The sequence below is a fragment of the Mangifera indica genome, unplaced genomic scaffold (assembly GCF_011075055.1).
Source record: "Mangifera indica cultivar Alphonso unplaced genomic scaffold, CATAS_Mindica_2.1 Un_0007, whole genome shotgun sequence".
In the NCBI taxonomy this organism is placed as follows: Eukaryota; Viridiplantae; Streptophyta; class Magnoliopsida; order Sapindales; family Anacardiaceae; genus Mangifera; species Mangifera indica.
In genome coordinates this window covers 272,395-290,994 of record NW_025401099.1, presented here as the reverse complement: position 1 = coordinate 290,994, position 18,600 = coordinate 272,395, and the positions used below count along the sequence as shown (strand labels likewise).

Below are 18,600 nucleotides of genomic sequence, written 5' to 3'. Positions count from 1 at the left end.
CCTCCTCAGCTACATATAGAAAAAAGTTCACAAGATCCCCAGGAACACCAGGAAACCGCGCTCGCAGTTCTTCTCTCTGTAGGAAAATGAATTGGGAATCATTTAGAAGGTTCAAGAAAATGTGAATATTAAATAACAATGTGGTTTCGTTTCATACTTGACTGGCAACACCAACAGGACAATTGTTAGTGTGGCAAATGCGGGCCATAATGCATCCAGTAGCTATCATTGCCACAGAACCAAACCCATATTCATCAGCACCCATTGCTGCTGCCATTAACACATCAACTCCACTTTTGAAGCCACCATCAACTCTGAGAATGACCCGTTCTCTAAGTCCATTTTCAATGAGAGTCTGCAAAAGAATTTCGTTAACCAATAGCTACTAGAGTGTATCAAAATCAGAAGAAATAGTGGTGATACAATTTGTAGGAATAACCACCTGGTGCGTTTCTGTAAGTCCAAGTTCCCAAGGACCACCAGCATGTTTTATAGAACTTATAGGGCTGGCTCCAGTTCCACCATCATGTCCTGATATCTACAAAATTAGATATATTGTTCAATAACTTTGAGTTCTTCCTCAAGAGTGGAGTACATAAAATCACCGGAGCATTAAAAAGTAGACTGCTATGGTTGAAAGAACACATTAATGAGAATCCTGGATAAATGAAGAGAAAGCCTTCCATGATTTATTTGCTTAAGGATTCACTAATTATATGCAGTAACATTATTGTCCAATTATTCATATGATTCAAAAGATTTGTAGCTAAATTTTCTGGCGAAAGTTATTGCTTGAGAGGGGTGTAAACATTGACAAATAACGGAGAAAGTGTCACCAAATAGCCAAAAAGGTGATGATACTGCAACACTTGACATACATAAAACAAATTCATGTTTAAATACCTGTATGATATCAGCATTACCCTTTGAAACCCCAGAAGCAACTGTTCCGATACCTGCTTCAGCTACAAGCTTTACTGAGACCTTAGCTTTAGGATTGACCTATTTGTCAGACAGATGTCAGATGTCATTCTTATCAATACACTGGAAATACAGATAATATTTAAGGAGATTCCTGATGGAGCAGATGACTACCTGGTGAAGGTCAAAGATCAACTGGGCAAGATCCTCTATAGAATAAATGTCATGATGTGGTGGAGGAGATATAAGGGGAACACCCGGTTTAGAATTTCTCAACCTTGCAATGTATGCACTCACTTTCTTCCCAGGCAATTGACCACCTTCACCAGGCTTTGCACCTTGCGCAATTTTAATTTCTAACTGATCAGCATTGACCAAAAATGTTGGGGTTACACCAAACCGACCAGATGCAACCTGAAGAATGTGCATTGGAGTAGGAGTCTTTCAATAAAGCTTGCATCTAATAAATACATGAGCAAAGACCATGTCTCTATTACTTTTTTCTTATACTTAAAAAAAAAAAACAACCCAGAGACTTCTTCCTGTTAATGGCCTCAATTTTTAGGCATTCACTTTCATGAGAGTAACAAGGACATTTTACAACAAGCAAATAGGTTCTGGTTCTTAGAGCTAAAGCAAAAGCCTATAAAGATCAATTAGGACACTAAATATACTCATTTCATAGAATAGCAGAGTAACATGACCTGCTTAATAGCACTTGTAGCAGTATCCCCATTTTGAAGACCTTTGAGATGTGGCAATGTTGGAGAATACCCATCAACAACATCTGTAAGTGGGTTCCAGCGAATAGGGTCCTGGATTCAAAGTAATATTAAAATCCAAGATTATTTTGATTCACGATAAAAATTCTACAACTTTTGTATCACAAAAGAAAGATGGTTTAAAGATTGCTCTGCATCACAATTTACTAGAAAGTGAACACACTACCTCACCACCTTCTCCTGAATTAGATTTTCCTCCTAATCTATTCATGGCAATGGCAATTGCTTCATGAGTTTCTCTAGAAATTGCACCAAGGGACATGCCACCAGTGCAAAACCTTTCAACAATAGCTGTAGCAGGTTCAACCTTCCCAACCGGAATTGGAGCACGATCACTTTTAAACTCAAGAAGGTCACGAAGAACCTATAGTTAACAGTTTAAAACAAAAAAGTACAATGCAAATCACAAATGTTTTCATAGTTGATAATTAGATTGGCCAAATATAAAAGGATCAATGCATAATGTAACTTCAGAACTCACATTTACCGGCCGGTTAGCCAGATGCTGTTGATAAATTGAGAATGCACTTTCACTCTTTTGGCGAACAGCTTTGTGGAGCAACTTTGACATCTCTGGGTTGTTTCCATGATACTCACCTTCAAAGAACATTGAAAAACATATAAAAAAATGGAAAAACAAATGAAATGTTGCTCATAATGTTATGAAATAGGACAAAGTACCAAATAAACAGTTAAACCAAACATTGTTAACAATAGAAGAAATTCAAAGGTTCATTTGGATTATACACATTTTAGTTAAGCTATAGATAGTTTTCTTTTAAAACATTATTAATGTATGAAACAGAAGAAAATTAAATCAATAAATAAAATACAGGAAAGTTAGACAAAACCAGAGGTCCATCAAAATAACAAAAATAAATAGAAAATAAAGCCACTAAAACTTTACAGTTTTCTCTGAATAGGCAAAAAATAAATAAATAAAATAACTTGAAATTATTTACACCCTCATGTTCACAAAGAAGCAAGAGTATAAGTTCTATTCCACAGCAGTATCATTTACTGTTCGTACCAATAGTATCACAAATGCTGACCCAGTTTCTGTTTGATAAATTTTCCTAAAGTTTTTATCTTTTACAAGATATTATTCCCATTATTTTAGGAATTAACTCGTAAAAGCATCTAAACATAGTTATGTTATTGTAAGTTATAAGTGGCATAAAATGTACACATGTTAATAAAAAAAAAAAAATGAATACCTCCAGGTCTAAACTGTATAAACCCATAGTTTTCTAGTCTTTTAGCTGTATCCTCTGAAAAAGCCTTCACCCAGAAAGACAATGTTTCCCTTGCCAGCTGAAGGAAATAAATATTTCAGAAAACAAAGTCAAAGAACAATGAAATCAAAAGAGTAAAGAGTTGTGACAACTTCAAGATTAAGATAAAATATTAGTTCAACAAACTTGGAAGTAACTTGTCTAAGCTAGGCTCATTAATATTCTGTTGATAAAATTAGCACAACAGTCCCAATGTTTACATAGTTTTTCCAACTATGAAGCAATTAAACATATTAATCACAAACTTTTCATGATATCTTAAATTAACCAGACATCAATGAGTTTATATGCAACAGCATAAGAAATTTCTACATATGAAAGTTTGCATATCATGCATAATATCTTAGAAATTGTTCAACGTAGAGACAAAGATTGCTAATTCTGCTGTGCTCTAACCTCATCGAAAGTTAATCCGCCAATAGTTGATACACTCCCAGTAAATGCAAGATTGACAACCTCTTTCCCCAATCCATAAATCTCAAATATCTGTGCACCACAGTAACTAAACACAAAATGCAAGTAAATCAATATGTCAATGTAACTCACATGGCATACAAAACTTAGCAAATCATATTTAGTTTAAATTTACACCTGGAAAGCAATGAAATCCCCATCTTAGAAAGAATTTTGAGAAGACCAGATTTAACAGCCTGGAAGTAAAACAAGAACAAATTTTAGTTACTTTAAATATATTGAATAATCAGCAAAAACATATTCAATTGAAGTAATGATAAGTTGCAGGTGAACTAGGCTTTGTACTTATCAAAGGAAAAAAAAAATAGGGACTACGCTTTGGAAAGAAAGCATAAAAGAACTGCCATTAGAGTGTGCATAATCCTTTTCACAAGTTTAACAATAACATTCTTATTCTTCTCAACATTTTCTATCGACCTCCTCTGCGCATTGATGTCATTTACACACTTCAGAATATTTTCAGACCACTTTTCTTATAGTAACAGCGTTCAGTTGCATCTCAGTTATAGCATTGTGGCTTCAAATTGATTTTTAGAATCTTCAAGGGGAAAAAAAAAAAGAGACAGTCAAATTGCTACCTTTCTAGAAGGCTGTTCATATGGTAATTGCATGGCTTAGAAAGGTAAGACCATAAGTAGTGAAGACCAAGGCATTTACAATATTAGAAAATAAATAAACTAAGCCTGTATATTGCCTAGAAAAAGAAATAAATAAGCTAAAGATATACAGAGTAAATATTCCTTAACTGCAATTAATCAAAGACAATAAAACCACGAAAGGTCAATGTTGATAGCCAAAAATAAAGGGTTTCTATCACAGGCAAACTGACCTTGCAAAAGTTGGTTTGTGCCTGTTCAATAGTCACAGTAGGCATCTTTCCGTTCCGCATCAAATTCACCGTCTTAGTACTCAAACGCCATTGTCGGCAAGTCTCCAGTGCCAAGTATGGACATACAGCACTGGAGAGATGATTTCAGCAAATATAATCAATGCATATTTAGAATAACAAAGACAAGAACAATTTTAAAATGTATTAGAACTTGGGGTAGAAGAGGAAGCAACGTTATTTATAATCGGGAAACAATGAAAGAACATAGGCACAGTTTAGGCACTATGTCCTCCTAAGGCAATTCCATAGAGTAGCTTTGAACATGTTTGAAACTGATTAAAATATAGGCATACATGAAGCTCCACAACTTGCATAAAATGGCATTTCTTTTTGAAAAAAAAAAAAAGGAGGAACAGTGATTCAAAAAGGATTTTCTCACCAACTCTTATATAAATGTAATCTACTCTAGGAAAAAATTCTGATCGAATTGGCAAGTTTATTCAAAATTCTGATCATGCATGTTAGAGGTTGCCAATTTATCCAGGTTTTAAGTTAATCATTTCACTTTTACATGTACCTCAAGCATGACTTTCTTTCCATAAAAAGGTTGCTAAATTATTGCATGGCCAAATATTTTTCCATACCAACAGTTACATTGCTTGTATTTCTCTCTGATCTTAAAACATTAACAAGAAAAAAAATACATATTGTTTCCCATAAGGTTGGATTTGAGCAGATTTTGTTCAAGTTCGAACGAGTTCGGCTTGACCAAGTTCGAGCCCAATAGTTAAATATTTTCAAACTCGAACTTTAGGGATGTTCAACCCACCAAGCTCGCTAGTCAGAAAAATTCGATACAAATAGCCTAAAACAATATCATTTTGATCAATAAGTATTCAAATGACAACGTTTCAGAACTGAGTCAAGCTTAAAACTCGATTCAAGCTTGAACTCGAGTTCGGTTCCTCTCAAATGAGCCAAGTTTAAACACTTTTAAGGCATGCTCGACTCGGTTCAAATCCAACCCTACTTTTCAACTCTGTTTCCTTATTTTTTTTATTGGTAAGATATTTGTTAGGTTCTCGCAAACAACCAGTTAGCCTAGTCTAAGATCTTCTCTAAAGGAACAAACTGCAAGGTTATATTCAAACAATTCTTTGTTACTCACAAACAAACCTTGCACTCAACTAAGATAATGATATAAAATTACAAGAGAGGAAACTAAGAACAATAATCTAGCTAATTTGAGAGTGCTAGTACGCTCACAAAAAAGCAGAAGCCTTCTCCCAAAATATCCTTCACAAAAATCCTTCTTTTTCCCTCCACACACTCTCTCCCTTTCATTCTCTCTTCCCTCTAACTATTTGCCATACTTCCCTAATAATCAAAAGCCATGTGGCCCTTATAGGTGCTCATTAAAATCTTCCTGAATCATCTCCTTTCTATCACACTTTGTTGGTTAGATCCCTCTATTCCAAATCCTAATGATCAAGGTTCTATAGATACCCTCCCCATTCAGTTTCACCTTGTCCTCAAAGTGAAAATAGGAGAATTATAGCAACTCATCAAACAACCATCCCACCATTCCATAAGTAAGTCAAACTAACTATTTCTAATTTCAACTAAACCCCTAACAATAATTGGATATTTTGCATAACCAATATTAAGAAAATTGAACTTAAAAAAATTAAATGGTTCAGAAAAGACTTCACTAGGTTTCATGCATCCAATATAAACATGAGGTTCAGCAATTGCAAAGAAAACATAGCTTCGAGGGCAACAATGTTAACATATACATCATCAATGACCTTAACATAAAACTCAGCATTCAAAATCTCCAAAGAATGCACATAGAAAGATTTTATCTTTCTTGGATGCATTCCTGGTGTCTCCACATGACCATCAAAAGCAATGAAGTCATTATGCTACCTCTTTTCATTGTCAATCTCCGAGTCTGAAATGTTTCCATAATTTGCACTGCTTCTATAACAAATCACACAATTATACCATTTTCATCCTCCAACTTTTTTAAAGTTGCACCTTGCCAACTTTTGTCTTCCTCAAAGACAAGAATCTAAAATGGATAACCTTCATGCTTAAAGTCACCCATAACAAGATTCGCCTTGATTTTGATTTAATCGATACAAACAAAGACCACCAGCTTTTGAAAACTTTGGTTCAACCAAAAGAACCTTGTGTGGAAGGATATTCTCTTTCCAAAAAGGGTAGAACTCATGAAATTCCGATCGGGAGCTGATATCCAAATGTGGGTGTTCAAAAAGACGAAGACATGGGCCATAATAAGTTGTCTCTTCCTTAGTGAAGTACCACAAGATGTTGAAATTGTTACATGAGGCAATGACAATTTTGCCAATATGGATATGTATGACTCCCCAAAGTACAAGACCTTCAACCATTGTGTGATGGCTTGTCTAGATTGTCATTAAGGTTACAATAAAATTTTGGGAACTATTATGATTGTTGTTGATAAGAAAATAGATGTTTGTTCAGGATAGTGTGATGGAGAGGGGTGGTGAGTTTATGGGATTTTGAGGATTTGAATGTGGACTTGACTGACGTGGTAGAATGATGTGAGGGTTGCCTAAGTAGTGCAAAGAAAATCGGTTGATTTGGAGAAGGAAACGGATTGTACACAAAGGGATTTGTGTTAGGTACCTGGGTAGAATCCGGCAACAGCTCTCTAAAATGATGAAGATTCCAGTAAATGTATTGCAATCCTAAGATAATGTAAACAAACTTTCTGCAACAAAGTTTTACTTTTAATATTGTATATCTTCTGCTATTGCATTATTCTTCGTTCTCCACGACTCATTCAAACATTTCCAAGTTTAACTATGAATTAACAATCAGTACATATCAACAAAAGGCTTCATTCATTCATCATATTACAAAAGTTACATCTTTACAAGTTCATACCACTGTAGAAGCTAATTGCAAAAGTTCAAATTCAACAATTGCACAGTAATATCCAAAACAGATAAAGCTATCGTACACCAAAACAACACAACTCACAGCAGCAGTTCCTAAGCTCTTCGAGAGGCCCTTTCTCTCCCTTCTAACCTGCTCTATTTTCTTCCAAAATTCACCTGACTCCTTAGTCTACGTTTCCTCCTTTTTGTTGCTCTCAACTAACAAACCTCTCACAAAAGTGTCTTATTGCTTCACTATAGTTGGCTGTACTGATTCTTGTAAACTTGCCACCTATTTGAGTTTCAAGCTGCTAGGTTTACTCATTTCCTTGTCTCCCTTTTCGTTGTTCATTTAGGCCTTCCTCTTGCATGGAATATAAACCCGAGACCCAACAATTTGAGTTAAAATGATTTGAGGTGTTGGACTAGGTTGGATTAGAATTATTTGGATGATTTTGCTTGGTTTGTTTGAGCTTTGCCGAAAAAGAATTAGGGTTTTTGACTTTCTAGCTTTGATACCATGTGAAATATTGGTTTGAATAATTCTTGTATATTTGATAGTTAATAGAATACATCCTAATACACTGTTACAATAAGCTATAATTGGAAGCACAATAAACTAATTTCCTATTTTACAGATTCTAATCTTAGTATAGTTTGATTTTAATCCTTTTATAGTTGTATACAATTCAACAATAACTATATACAACTCAACAGTTTGGGTAGGTAAATGTGAGTTTGAATCATTTTTGTAACTAGGTTATGTGAGATTCAAGGAATATGGGTTAGATTTGTTTATGGAATTGGCCTATGCAGGTTTGTGTGTGAATTAGGTCAAGTGAGTTTTATTTAATTGAATTTGAGTTAGGCTGCTTTAGTTTGGAATGTTCAAAAAAAAAAATTGGGCTTAGAAACTCAAATTTGGGTTGGGTTGTTGGGTTAGGGTTTGTTTGAGTGAATTGGGTTGGATGAATGAATTATTTGGTTTGTGGGCAAATTGTTTGAAATAAAAAGGGTGTGTTTAGATGGACTAGGGTGTAAAAAAAAATTGCATTCCTAATTCTAATTGGGTCGAGTTTCCTAATCAAGTTTGGTCTCATAAATATTCCCATTTTTTCCTTCGGCTTCTATTGCACTCAATCCTAATTTAATTTTTTTTCTCATTTTTCTCACAACAAAAGAAACACACCAAGGTCCCCTCCAATGATCATCTCAATTTTCATCATTTGTGTTGACTAAATAATTTTTGGCAGTTCATTGTCACCAAATTCTATCAATTCACCCTTTTGGCGTACCAACTAATTTATAGAATCATCAGAAGTTGTCGACTCATGGCCAATGTCCCCGTTTTGATCATCAAAATCTACTACGTTTTTGTCAAAAACTCCTATCCCAATTAAATATGTTCCCTTCTTGTCCACCAGAGTGGAGAGTGGAGGTGAAGTAGTGAAAGCTTGAGTATTGAACTAGTATTTCAGAATAATTGAACGAAGTAAGTGTGAGTTGGGTTTGACTTGAATTGAATTGAATTTGGGTCGTATTGGGTAATAAGTGTTTGGGTTGGGCTTGGTTAGCTTGGTTGGAGTTAATTATGTAATGAGGTTGGGTTGAATTGTATGGGTTCGGGTTAGGATAGGTCTAGTTAGGGATAAGGGGGATGGGTTGATATTGGTTTGGGTGGTTGTATGTGATATGTGGGCTGGTGTGAGTCAATTGGGTTTTGGTTCTAGCTTGGGCTTGAATTATTATTGTATGGGTTGATTTGATTGAATGTGGGTATTATTGGATTTAATTGAGTTTGGGTTGTCTTGAATAGATGAGAAAGAGTGAGTTAGCAGTTGTTTAGATAGGGGCATAATATTTGTGGTGGGTTTAATTGTAATATATTTGGGTTTAATGAGTTAGGCTTGGAATTAGGTAAATGGGTTTCTGAATCTTCTTCTTTCTCGTCTCATTCTCTTGTCCAGTATAGACCAATCTTCATTTTTGTCAATTAAATGTCAAACACATCTGATTTATTCTTCTCCTTGTCATCGAAATTTTCTATCTCAACCCTCTATTTCCTCTTCGAATACGATTAGGATGTCATTATCATCCAAATCATCTTTCTCCACCATAAGAACAATCTATGACTTCCATTCATAGTCATTGTTTGAGTCTTCCTTGCTTTCACAATCGTCGGACGAACCTCCACAATCCACGATCATCCTTCATTATCGACTCTTTCCATCCTCAAAATCGTGAGCACTTTAATACCGATTTTTTAGGTTCTCACAAACAACCACTTAAACAGCAAGGAGACCTCCCCACAAGGCCATTAATAATATAAAATTTTCATCCTTAATAACATTGTTACTCCTATAATATATGCCAATACTTCTTATTTAATGAATTTAAGGAGAGGCTCCTTCCAATTTAAAAACTTTTGAATCTAATTAAAACTTTCCCCAACCTCATGGAAGGTCACATGAAATTACCCTAATACAAAATTTTGAGATATAAAGATCACACTGCATGATTTAAATACTTGAGGTAATTTGAATAAAAACAAACAAAGAGAAACAAATGTTTAATTAGTTTTAGAATGAAGAAATAACCTTGCCCCATATCCGATCAAACAGGCAAACTGATGTGTGCTGAAGCACTGAGCAGTGTCTGCCACAATCGAAGCTGACATTCGCAGGCCATTCTGAATAAGATGCTGGTGGACAGCTCCTACGGCAAGAAGAATAGGGATTGCAGGTCGAGTTGGTTCCTGGTAGAGAAACAATATAAATAAGAAATAGCAGAGAAACAAGACGTTCATCCTCAAGAACATATGAGTACAAGAATTTAATTCAACAATCATCCACATGCTTCCAAGGAAGTAAAAAGGACAATTGTTTACTCCATCCTGTACAGGAAGAATTAAAGTATGCAGCCATCAATGCAACCAGAAGTGTAACAACAAGCCACTACTTGAGTGGAAATAAGAACTAAGCCAAACTATAACTTTCATTTGTAAGGCTTATATATTTACTGCAGCAGATTTAATTATACAATGATGCATGTTAACCACATTCAAAATAGTATAAAATTTAACATTTAAAAAATTTAACCAATTTAATTTGAATTTTTGGAGCAACATGCAAGAAAAGAACATAAAAGCAAAATCCTCAAATCTACTGACTAGAAATAAGACAGAAAAAAGCTTAATACAGCAAAATGATCGGGAAACAGAAATTTTGTTGTAATGAAAAATGCAGCAGCAAACGCTGAGACATTTTATGATTATGAAATCAAAAACTAGGCAACTTACTTTTTACAGTATTAGCAATTTCTAAATAGGTTTCAGTAGTGAATGTCATAAAAAATCCACATGAATATATTGAGAAACTAAGAGGAAGCTTACCAACTCATCAGAACGGTCAGACAGAACAAGCAGTTGGGAACCGTTTCGAACAGCTTCATCAGCAGCTTCACAAAGCCTGTGGAGTGTCCTTACCAAAGAATTCTCAACTCCTTTTCGTATATCAAAAAATATAGGTAAGACTCGTGGTTTCAAGAAAGGATCCTTCAGCAACGACTCAAGCTCTCCTTCATTTAGCACGGGACTAGACAAACTAACCTGATTTGATTAAAGAAATGCAACCATAAATATTACATAATTCCAACTACGACATTAATTGATTTCAATCAGAAGCATGATAAACAGAAAATGTGATTGAGAGGAAAAGGAAGATGCTATTGAACCTGGCAAACATTATCAGGTCCAACCTCCAAAATGTTTCCTCGTTTCCCAATATTAACTTCAAGAGACATAACTAATCCTTCTCTAAGCGGGTCAATGGCTGGATTTGTAACCTGAACACACATAGTGCATGGGCATTAAAAAAAAACAAGCCTATTCATAAAACAAAAGAAATAGCAAATAACACAACCTAGTTTTCTCAAAGTATAACAACACCCAAATAACACAACCTAGTTTTCTGAAAGAATTCACTCATTAAGTCTTCTTGCTAATCAGCAGGTACACAAACAAATGCATATCCTGTTGGAAGAACATAAGGAAATCTAATTGTCCACTAATGCTAATACATAAGCAATCTTACTACATCCAACCTCCAGTGCTTCACATATTTTATGTATCTCACATTGCTATTGGTCTTTCCAGATCATAGGATGCCAAGTGTATTGTATGCAATGATCTCATTACTGAATGACACTTAAGTGGAGCCTATCAAAGCAAATTTAGGAATGGGCTTCCAAGCAAGCAACTCATGAGTTGAAGAACAAAGTTTCACTTGCTAGCACAACTCGGTAGTGCCTATATTCTACATAATACCAATGATATTAAATTTAAGTTTGTTGACTTGCAAGGAATTGTTTATCAATATCATATAACACAATGCACGTCAATGTAAACTTTAGTCATTACAAACTATAATAACTAAAATAAGTAGTAAATAAATAATTACATATTAATCATGTATACTCTGCAGACACATTATTTGTTAGGAGGCATTTTCAGTAAGAAAACTAGGAAAGGTTTAAGTACTATGACTTCCACAACCCTAGATCTTGTCATCATTTCACAGTAACTAACTATATCAGAGAGTAGTGAGTGCAGAAATCAAAGCAAGAAAAAAATGTCATGTAAGGTATTACAGGTAAAAGTTCAAAAAATGCGGAAATCAAGCACCCAGTAAAATCAAACAAAACTCAAATAATGCCACTTAAAACCAGGCCCAATATTATAACATCCACTAAAATTTCATTTAAGATAATATAATTTCAACAAACCTGTGCAAATCGTTGCTTAAAGTAATCGTAAAGCATATGTGGCCTCTGAGACAACACTGCCAATGGAATGTCATCTCCCATGCAAAATGTAGGCTCCTTCCCTTGGGAAGCCATAGTCTCTATAACCATTTGAACATCCTCACTAGAATAGCCAAAAGCCCTGATCCATCAATATTCCATACAATGAGAACCAAGATGTGATAGTTCAATAGAACAAAACCAAATTTGTACATCAAGGCAAAAATGAATGAAACACATCTCATGGTGGAAGTAATTATTCTTGGATATTGTTAACTTGGAGAAAGGTAAAGTAAAATTGTATATACTCTGTTTACATTTTACAATCTGGTTTAAATAGAAAACTAGATGTCTAACTTCTAGGTGTATAAAAGGCTAATTACACAATTTATGCTAATCTATTCTATTATGGAAAGAACTAAAATAGCAAGTAAATTTCTGTCATATCTTTTCCTAAAAACATGAGATCTGGTCAACTATCTTCTTCAACACTCCCCCTCAAGCTGGTTTGAAAATATCTCTCATTTCCAGCTTGGACACCAACTCATCAAATTGTCTTCTTGGAAGGCTCTTCGTAAGAATGTCTGCTACTTGTTGTGCAGTAGGCAAATAAGTCATGCATATCTGCCCTTTGTCAATTTTTTCCTTGATAAAGTGCTTGTCAATCTCCACATGTTTGGTCCTGTCATGCAGGACTGGATTGTGAGCTATAGCGATGGCAGACTTGTTGTCGCAGTATAGCTTAATTGGAGAAGTTAACTTGATATTTAGGTCTTCTAATATCTGCCTCATCCAAAGACCTTCACAAATGCCTAGGGCTACTGCTCTATATTCTGCTTCAGCACTGCTCCTAGCCACCACATTCTGTTTTTTGCTTCTCCATGTAACTAAATTCCCACACACAAAGGTGCAATACCCAGATGTTGATCTCCTATCTGTTATGTCTCCTGCCCAATCTGCATCTGTGTAGATGTCAACCTGAAAATGTCCATTGTTAGCAAAGAATAGACCCTTACCAGGTGTCCCCTTTAGGTATCTCAAAATTCTCACTACTGCCTCATGGTGTTTCTGACCTGGTGAATGCATGAACTGACTTACCACTCCAACAGCAAAGGTAATGTCAGGTCGTGTATGAGCTAGGTATATGAGTTTCCCTACCAACTTTTGATATTGCTCCTTATCAACTAGTTCCTCAGGTGTAGATGCTTCCACTTTCAGATTAGGTTCCATAGGAGTTTCAGCAGCCCTACAACCAAGCATTCCTGTTTCACCCAAAAGATCTAGTACATATTTCCTTTGGCATACTGAAATCCCATGTTCTGATCTGGTAATTTCCATGCCAAGGAAGTACTTCGCCTCTCCTAAGTCTTTAACTTCAAATTCCTTTGCCAGCAACTTCTTAAGTCTGTCTATTTCACTGTCATCATCCCCTGTTAGGATAATATCGTCAACATACACAATCAAGACAGCTCGTTTTCCCTCACTAGAGTGTTTAACAAATAGGGTATGATCTCCCTGACTTTGTCTATACCCTAGTTTTCTTACTACTTCTCCAAATCTCTCAAACCAAGCCCTTGGTGATTGTTTTAGTCCATATATGGACTTGATTAGTTTACATACTCTCCCCCTGCCAACTAAATGCTCAAAACCTGGTGGTGGTTCCATAAAAACCTCTTCATCTAGATAACCATTTAGGAAGGCATTTTTTACATCTAGTTGATGCAATGACCATCCAAAATTTGCAGCTAAAGAAAATAGGATTCGAATTGAGTTTACCTTAGCCACAGGTGCAAAAGTCTCTTGATAATCAAGACCATGTGTTTGTGTAAATCCTTTAGCTACCAAACGTGCTTTATATCTCTCTATGGACCCGTCAGCTTTACATTTGACAGTGAATACCCACTTGCATCCCACTGCCTTTTTTTCTCTGGGCAATACAACACTTTCCCATGTGTTATTCTTCACTAGTGCATTCATTTCCTCCATGACTGCCTCTTTCCACTTAGGACACTCTAACGCCTCTTGTATGTTTCTAGGAATAGAAAGATGAGAAATTTTTGAGGTAAATGCTTTATGTTCACTAGACAGTTTGTGGTATGACATGTATTTGGCTATAGGATGATTAGTACATGATCTAACACCTTTCCTAATAGCAATTGGAATGTCCAGATCTGTGTCAAAAACTCTGGTATTGTGCTCTGTATTTGACTCTGTAACTGTTGGACCAGAATTAGTTTGAGAGGAAAAATTTGGTTCAATAGTAATAGAGGGATTACCTGTGTTGTGTAGCTCCAGACTAGGTTCCATGGGGTTAGCTGATTGACTTTGGCCTTGAGTTGAAGGATGGTCTCTATTATTTTGATGTCTCCTTCTGGTGTAAACCTGTATCTCGGTTGTAGGGTCCTCGTTTAGTACCTGTGATGTTGTATCTCCCCCTGTAGTTGGCAAATTTTGACTCAGAGAAATGGTCTGATCTGTAGGGTTTATTTCTATGGGTTTATCCAAAACACTAGGGAGATGAGGAAGATAAGGCACAGGTGAGCTAGCACCAGTACTGGTCTGATCCTGGAAACTTCTTGTTCCAATCTGTGCAGCTTCATCTTCAAACACCCTGTTATACTTCTCCCCCTGAAGATGATTTTCAAAAAATGGTTGTTGTTCAAGAAATACAACATCCATACTAACCTGTATTTTCTTAGTTTTAGGATTAAACACTTTGTATCCTTTTTGGTTAGTTGCATAGCCTATGAAAACACATTTTTCAGCCTTAGGAGCAAGTTTTGATCTACCCACATCTGTAATATGCACGAACACTGTACAACCAAAAACTTTTAGAGGTAAATTTGAGTGCAATCTATTGTCTGGATAGAATTCCTTTAAACAACTCAAGGGAGTTCTATGATTTAGGACTCTAGAGGGAACTCTATTAATCAAATATGCAGCTGTTAGAACTGCATCTCCCCATAAATAATGTGGAACATTCATAGCTAGCATGAGGGCCCTACTAACCTCAAGAAGGTGTTTGTTTTTTCTTTCTGCAACCCCATTCTGTTGAGGTGTATGACCACATGAAGATTGATGTTGAATGCCTTTTTCAAGTAAAAATTGTCCTAAAATTTGATTGAAGTATTCTTTACCATTATCGGTTCTTAGAATACTAATTTTGGTTTGAAATTGTGTTTCAACCATATTATAAAATATTTTGAACAATTGTTGAACTTCTGATTTTTGTTTCATTAGATACACCCAACATAGTCTAGTGTGGTCATCAATAAAAGTCACAAACCACCTTTTGCCAGATAAAGAAGTGATGTTACAAGGCCCCCAAACATCACTATGAATCAAATAGAAAGGTTTTGAAGCCCTATATGGTTTTGAGTTGTATAACTGTCGGGTACTCTTAGAGAATGAACATATATCACAATGCAAGTACTGATTTTTTAATTTCTGGAACAAAACAGGAAATAAATGCTTTAAATAAGGAAAACTAGGGTGACCTAACCTATAATGCCAAGTCATTATTTGTTCTCTAATTGAGAGAGAGTTTACATCAGAAGATAACCCTACTGCTTGATCTTTTCCTCCAAAATAATAGAGCCCACCATCTTCTCTAGCACTGCCAATCTCCTTCCCCAAGTTCCTGTCCTGAAAAACACATTTTTGAGGTGAGAAAATGACTAAACAATTGGAGTTTCTTGATAGCTTGCTGACTGACAGTAAATTACAAGACAGATTCTAAGGTGATAGCGTTAGAGATTTTAACAGATCCTTTCCCTGCTATAGGAGTGAAGCTACCATCAGCAAGTCTGACCTTTTTGTTACCAGGACATGGAATGTATGTGTGGAATAGAGAAGACATGCTTGTCATGTGATCGGAAGCACCTGAATCAATGATCCAAGGTGTGTGATCGGTGAGACTCAAAAAACTGGTAGATAAATTACCTGTGTGGACAAGAGAGCAGTTAGGAGTTGATGAATGGTTTACTAGTTTCAGGAGCTGATCTATCTGTTCCTTTGTGAGAGACACTTGTTCTGCTGAATTTGCATTAGGGAAACTCCTCTCCCTCGCCTTCCAATTTTCTGGTTTGCCATTTAATTTCCAGCATGTCTCTCTTGTATGGCGAGGACGGTGACAGTAGTCACACCAGACTTTCTTCTTATCTTCTGGTTTGCGAGCAGCAGCTTTAAGAGCCGTATTTTCTTGTGAAACCAGGGCTGAAGTTTCAATAGAAGCAGGTACTGGCTCCTTTTTCCCTAACATAACAGACCGTCTACTCTCCTCCCTTCTAACTTCTGCAAACACCTCATTTAGAGAAGATAAGGGACGTCTGCCTATAATGCGACTCCTAACTTCATCAAACTCTACATTCAAACCTGCCAAAAAGGAATATACTCTAGAATTATCCACTTCCTTCTGATAATGAGCTGCATCAGAAGGATCCTTCCAAGTATAGTCTTTAAAAATATCCAGCTCCTGCCATAACCTCTTCATTGCTGAGAAATACTTTGTCACAGTCTCATTTCCTTGCTTTAATTCTCCAAGTTTCAGCTGCAACTCATAGATCTGAGATTGATTTCCCAGATCTGAGTACATTTCTGTCAAGTTATCCCACAACTCTTTGGCTGTTGAATATCCTAAGTAGGTTGCGCTTATATCTTCCTCCATAGAGTTGGTAAGCCACGCCATAACCATTGAGTTTTCTGCCTCCCAAGTTGCATATTCTGCATCCTTCCTGTCTGGTTCCTTCTTTTCACCGGTCAAATACCCAATCTTTCCCCTTCCGCGAATATACAAGCGGACAGATAGTGACCAGCGATGAAAATTGTCTCCATTAAGTTTTAAATTGGAGATTCGGACAGTATGTTGATCGGTTTGATTTGACTGGTTTTCTGGGTTGGTTGTCATTGTGGGGTCTCAAAAAATAAAAGAACAAACAGCCTAGATCTCAGAGTTGAGAACCTAGCTCTGATACCATGTTAACTTGGAGAAAGGTAAAGTAAAATTGTATATACTCTGTTTACATTTTACAATCTGGTTTAAATAGAAAACTAGATGCCTAACTTCTAGGTGTATAAAAGGCTAATTACACAATTTATGCTAATCTATTCTATTATGGAAAGAACTAAAATAGCAAGTAAATTTCTGTCATATCTTTTCCTAAAAACATGAGATCTGGTCAACTATCTTCTTCAACAGATATCATTTGAATGAGTTGATAAGAAAAAACAAACATGTTTTTAAAAGAAAAAGAGAGAGTTTGTTAGTGCTTGTAGAATAAATTTTGATTTGTGCATCTTAAGACTTCCATTGTCAAAAGGGTTGAAATTTAATTTCAAAACACTGAATTTTCTAGAGTATGTCTTAAAGAGTTTCAAGATACATCATTTTTCTTACTTCATCTGAACTGGGAATGGGTTGTTTCTTAAACTATAGGTCCAGACAGCTGCTTTTGCAGCAGTCAGAAAAGTGTTCTCATTATCAATCTACACAGAGTTACAGATTGTGTAGATTGATTTTCACATAAACAAGATACTGATCTTAATAAAATTTTTTGCTTAAGCTGTGGACACCAAAACTTATAACTTTTTCCTTCTTTCCTATTATGTTTCATCTTTTCTACTGCTTATAAAAAAAATAAATAAAAATTATAAAGAAAGAAACCATCCAGATTCACCAGTGCGCAGAACCCATTCAATTAAAATTCAATACAAATAAAAATACTTACTGTTGATGTCTTAAGATTGATTCATTGTCCAAAACTGTCATTGAAAGGAAGTTTACAGGCTTCAAGGATCGCATCTTTTCACTGAGCCACTTTCCATAGGGATTTAATGCAGCTACTCGCTTTTTAACCTCAGTATTCTCGTAAACCTTCATATAACAAGTTTTAGACATAAAATAAAAATTTAATGCAAGCGCAGGAGTGATTGCATCCTTTCTGAACTAAAGAACATCATTTTAAGAAAAGAAGTCAAGAAGAGAATTTAAATACAACAAAAAAAAGTCAAACAAAAGACCCCTAATATCACATGATCTGTTATTTGTATATTTCAGAAGGTAGAATTCACATCAAAGGAGCATGTATAAATAATCACTTCCATCTTGTTTTCATCCTGAAAGCAGACAACAACCTCATAAACACAACAGGAATGTAAACGAAATATCATACCAATAGACAAAAGATTGTTAATATTGACAATTTCAGATATAGTCAAGAGACCTTGTCTGAACTTCAAAGAAAGGTAGTACATGTACAATACTTAAACACCACTGAAATTTGTTTCAAGCCAACAGAAAAAGGCCCACAAAGGTCAACTATCCTAATCAGCATTAAATTTGCATCAGAATGGTTAACTTTTTTAGAATTTTTGCAAACCAGCTAGTGAATAAAATGAGTAACTGATAGAAGACTGAGCAGATTGAAGGACAATCAAGAATCATAAGCCTCTTCACTTTGGTGGACCAATTATCCCTTATTGAGCTGAGAGAGGAAACAGTTTGAAAGCTCAACCCTTCTACAATGTTTTCATGTGAATCCTCCCTCAATCGGTTAGTCAGTGATGAGATT

At 35.6% G+C, this 18,600-nt stretch overlaps 2 protein-coding genes across 2 annotated transcripts in view; both read right to left on the bottom strand.

Moving 5' to 3' along the window:
• The window catches only part of LOC123205484 (ferredoxin-dependent glutamate synthase, chloroplastic), a 34,888-nt gene that overhangs the window by 3,717 nt on the left and 12,571 nt on the right, over positions 1-18,600 (bottom strand). The window contains exons 9-25 of the mRNA XM_044622441.1: positions 17,758-17,903; positions 12,014-12,173; positions 10,964-11,074; positions 10,623-10,838; positions 9,829-9,986; positions 4,302-4,431; positions 3,590-3,648; positions 3,395-3,500; positions 2,921-3,017; positions 2,185-2,300; positions 1,870-2,067; positions 1,626-1,736; positions 1,096-1,335; positions 904-1,002; positions 443-538; positions 158-355; positions 2-76 (exon numbers count right to left, since the gene is read on the bottom strand). Coding sequence (XP_044478376.1) covers positions 2-76; positions 158-355; positions 443-538; positions 904-1,002; positions 1,096-1,335; positions 1,626-1,736; positions 1,870-2,067; positions 2,185-2,300; positions 2,921-3,017; positions 3,395-3,500; positions 3,590-3,648; positions 4,302-4,431; positions 9,829-9,986; positions 10,623-10,838; positions 10,964-11,074; positions 12,014-12,173; positions 17,758-17,903 — 2,316 coding nt within the window. The remainder of the gene's footprint in view (position 1; positions 77-157; positions 356-442; positions 539-903; positions 1,003-1,095; positions 1,336-1,625; positions 1,737-1,869; positions 2,068-2,184; positions 2,301-2,920; positions 3,018-3,394; positions 3,501-3,589; positions 3,649-4,301; positions 4,432-9,828; positions 9,987-10,622; positions 10,839-10,963; positions 11,075-12,013; positions 12,174-17,757; positions 17,904-18,600) is intronic.
• On the bottom strand, positions 15,563-17,220 carry LOC123205485. The gene is made up of 2 exons (XM_044622442.1): positions 15,974-17,220; positions 15,563-15,676 (listed from the first exon to the last, which is right to left on the bottom strand). The coding sequence occupies exons 1-2, from the start codon at positions 16,935-16,937 to the stop codon at positions 15,642-15,644; spliced, it is 999 nt and encodes a 332-aa protein (XP_044478377.1). The 5' UTR covers positions 16,938-17,220; the 3' UTR covers positions 15,563-15,641.

What these genes read in the sequence shown, in the direction of transcription:
- LOC123205485 (XM_044622442.1), bottom strand. Translation starts at nt 16,937, where the DNA reads ATGACAACCAACCCAGAAAACCAGTCAAATCAAACCGATCAACATACT. An exon ending in CTGCTCTCTTGTCCACACAG is followed by an intron (nt 15,677 to 15,973) that starts GTAATTTATCTA and finishes TGTGTTTTTCAG; the next exon opens with GACAGGAACTTGGGGAAGGA.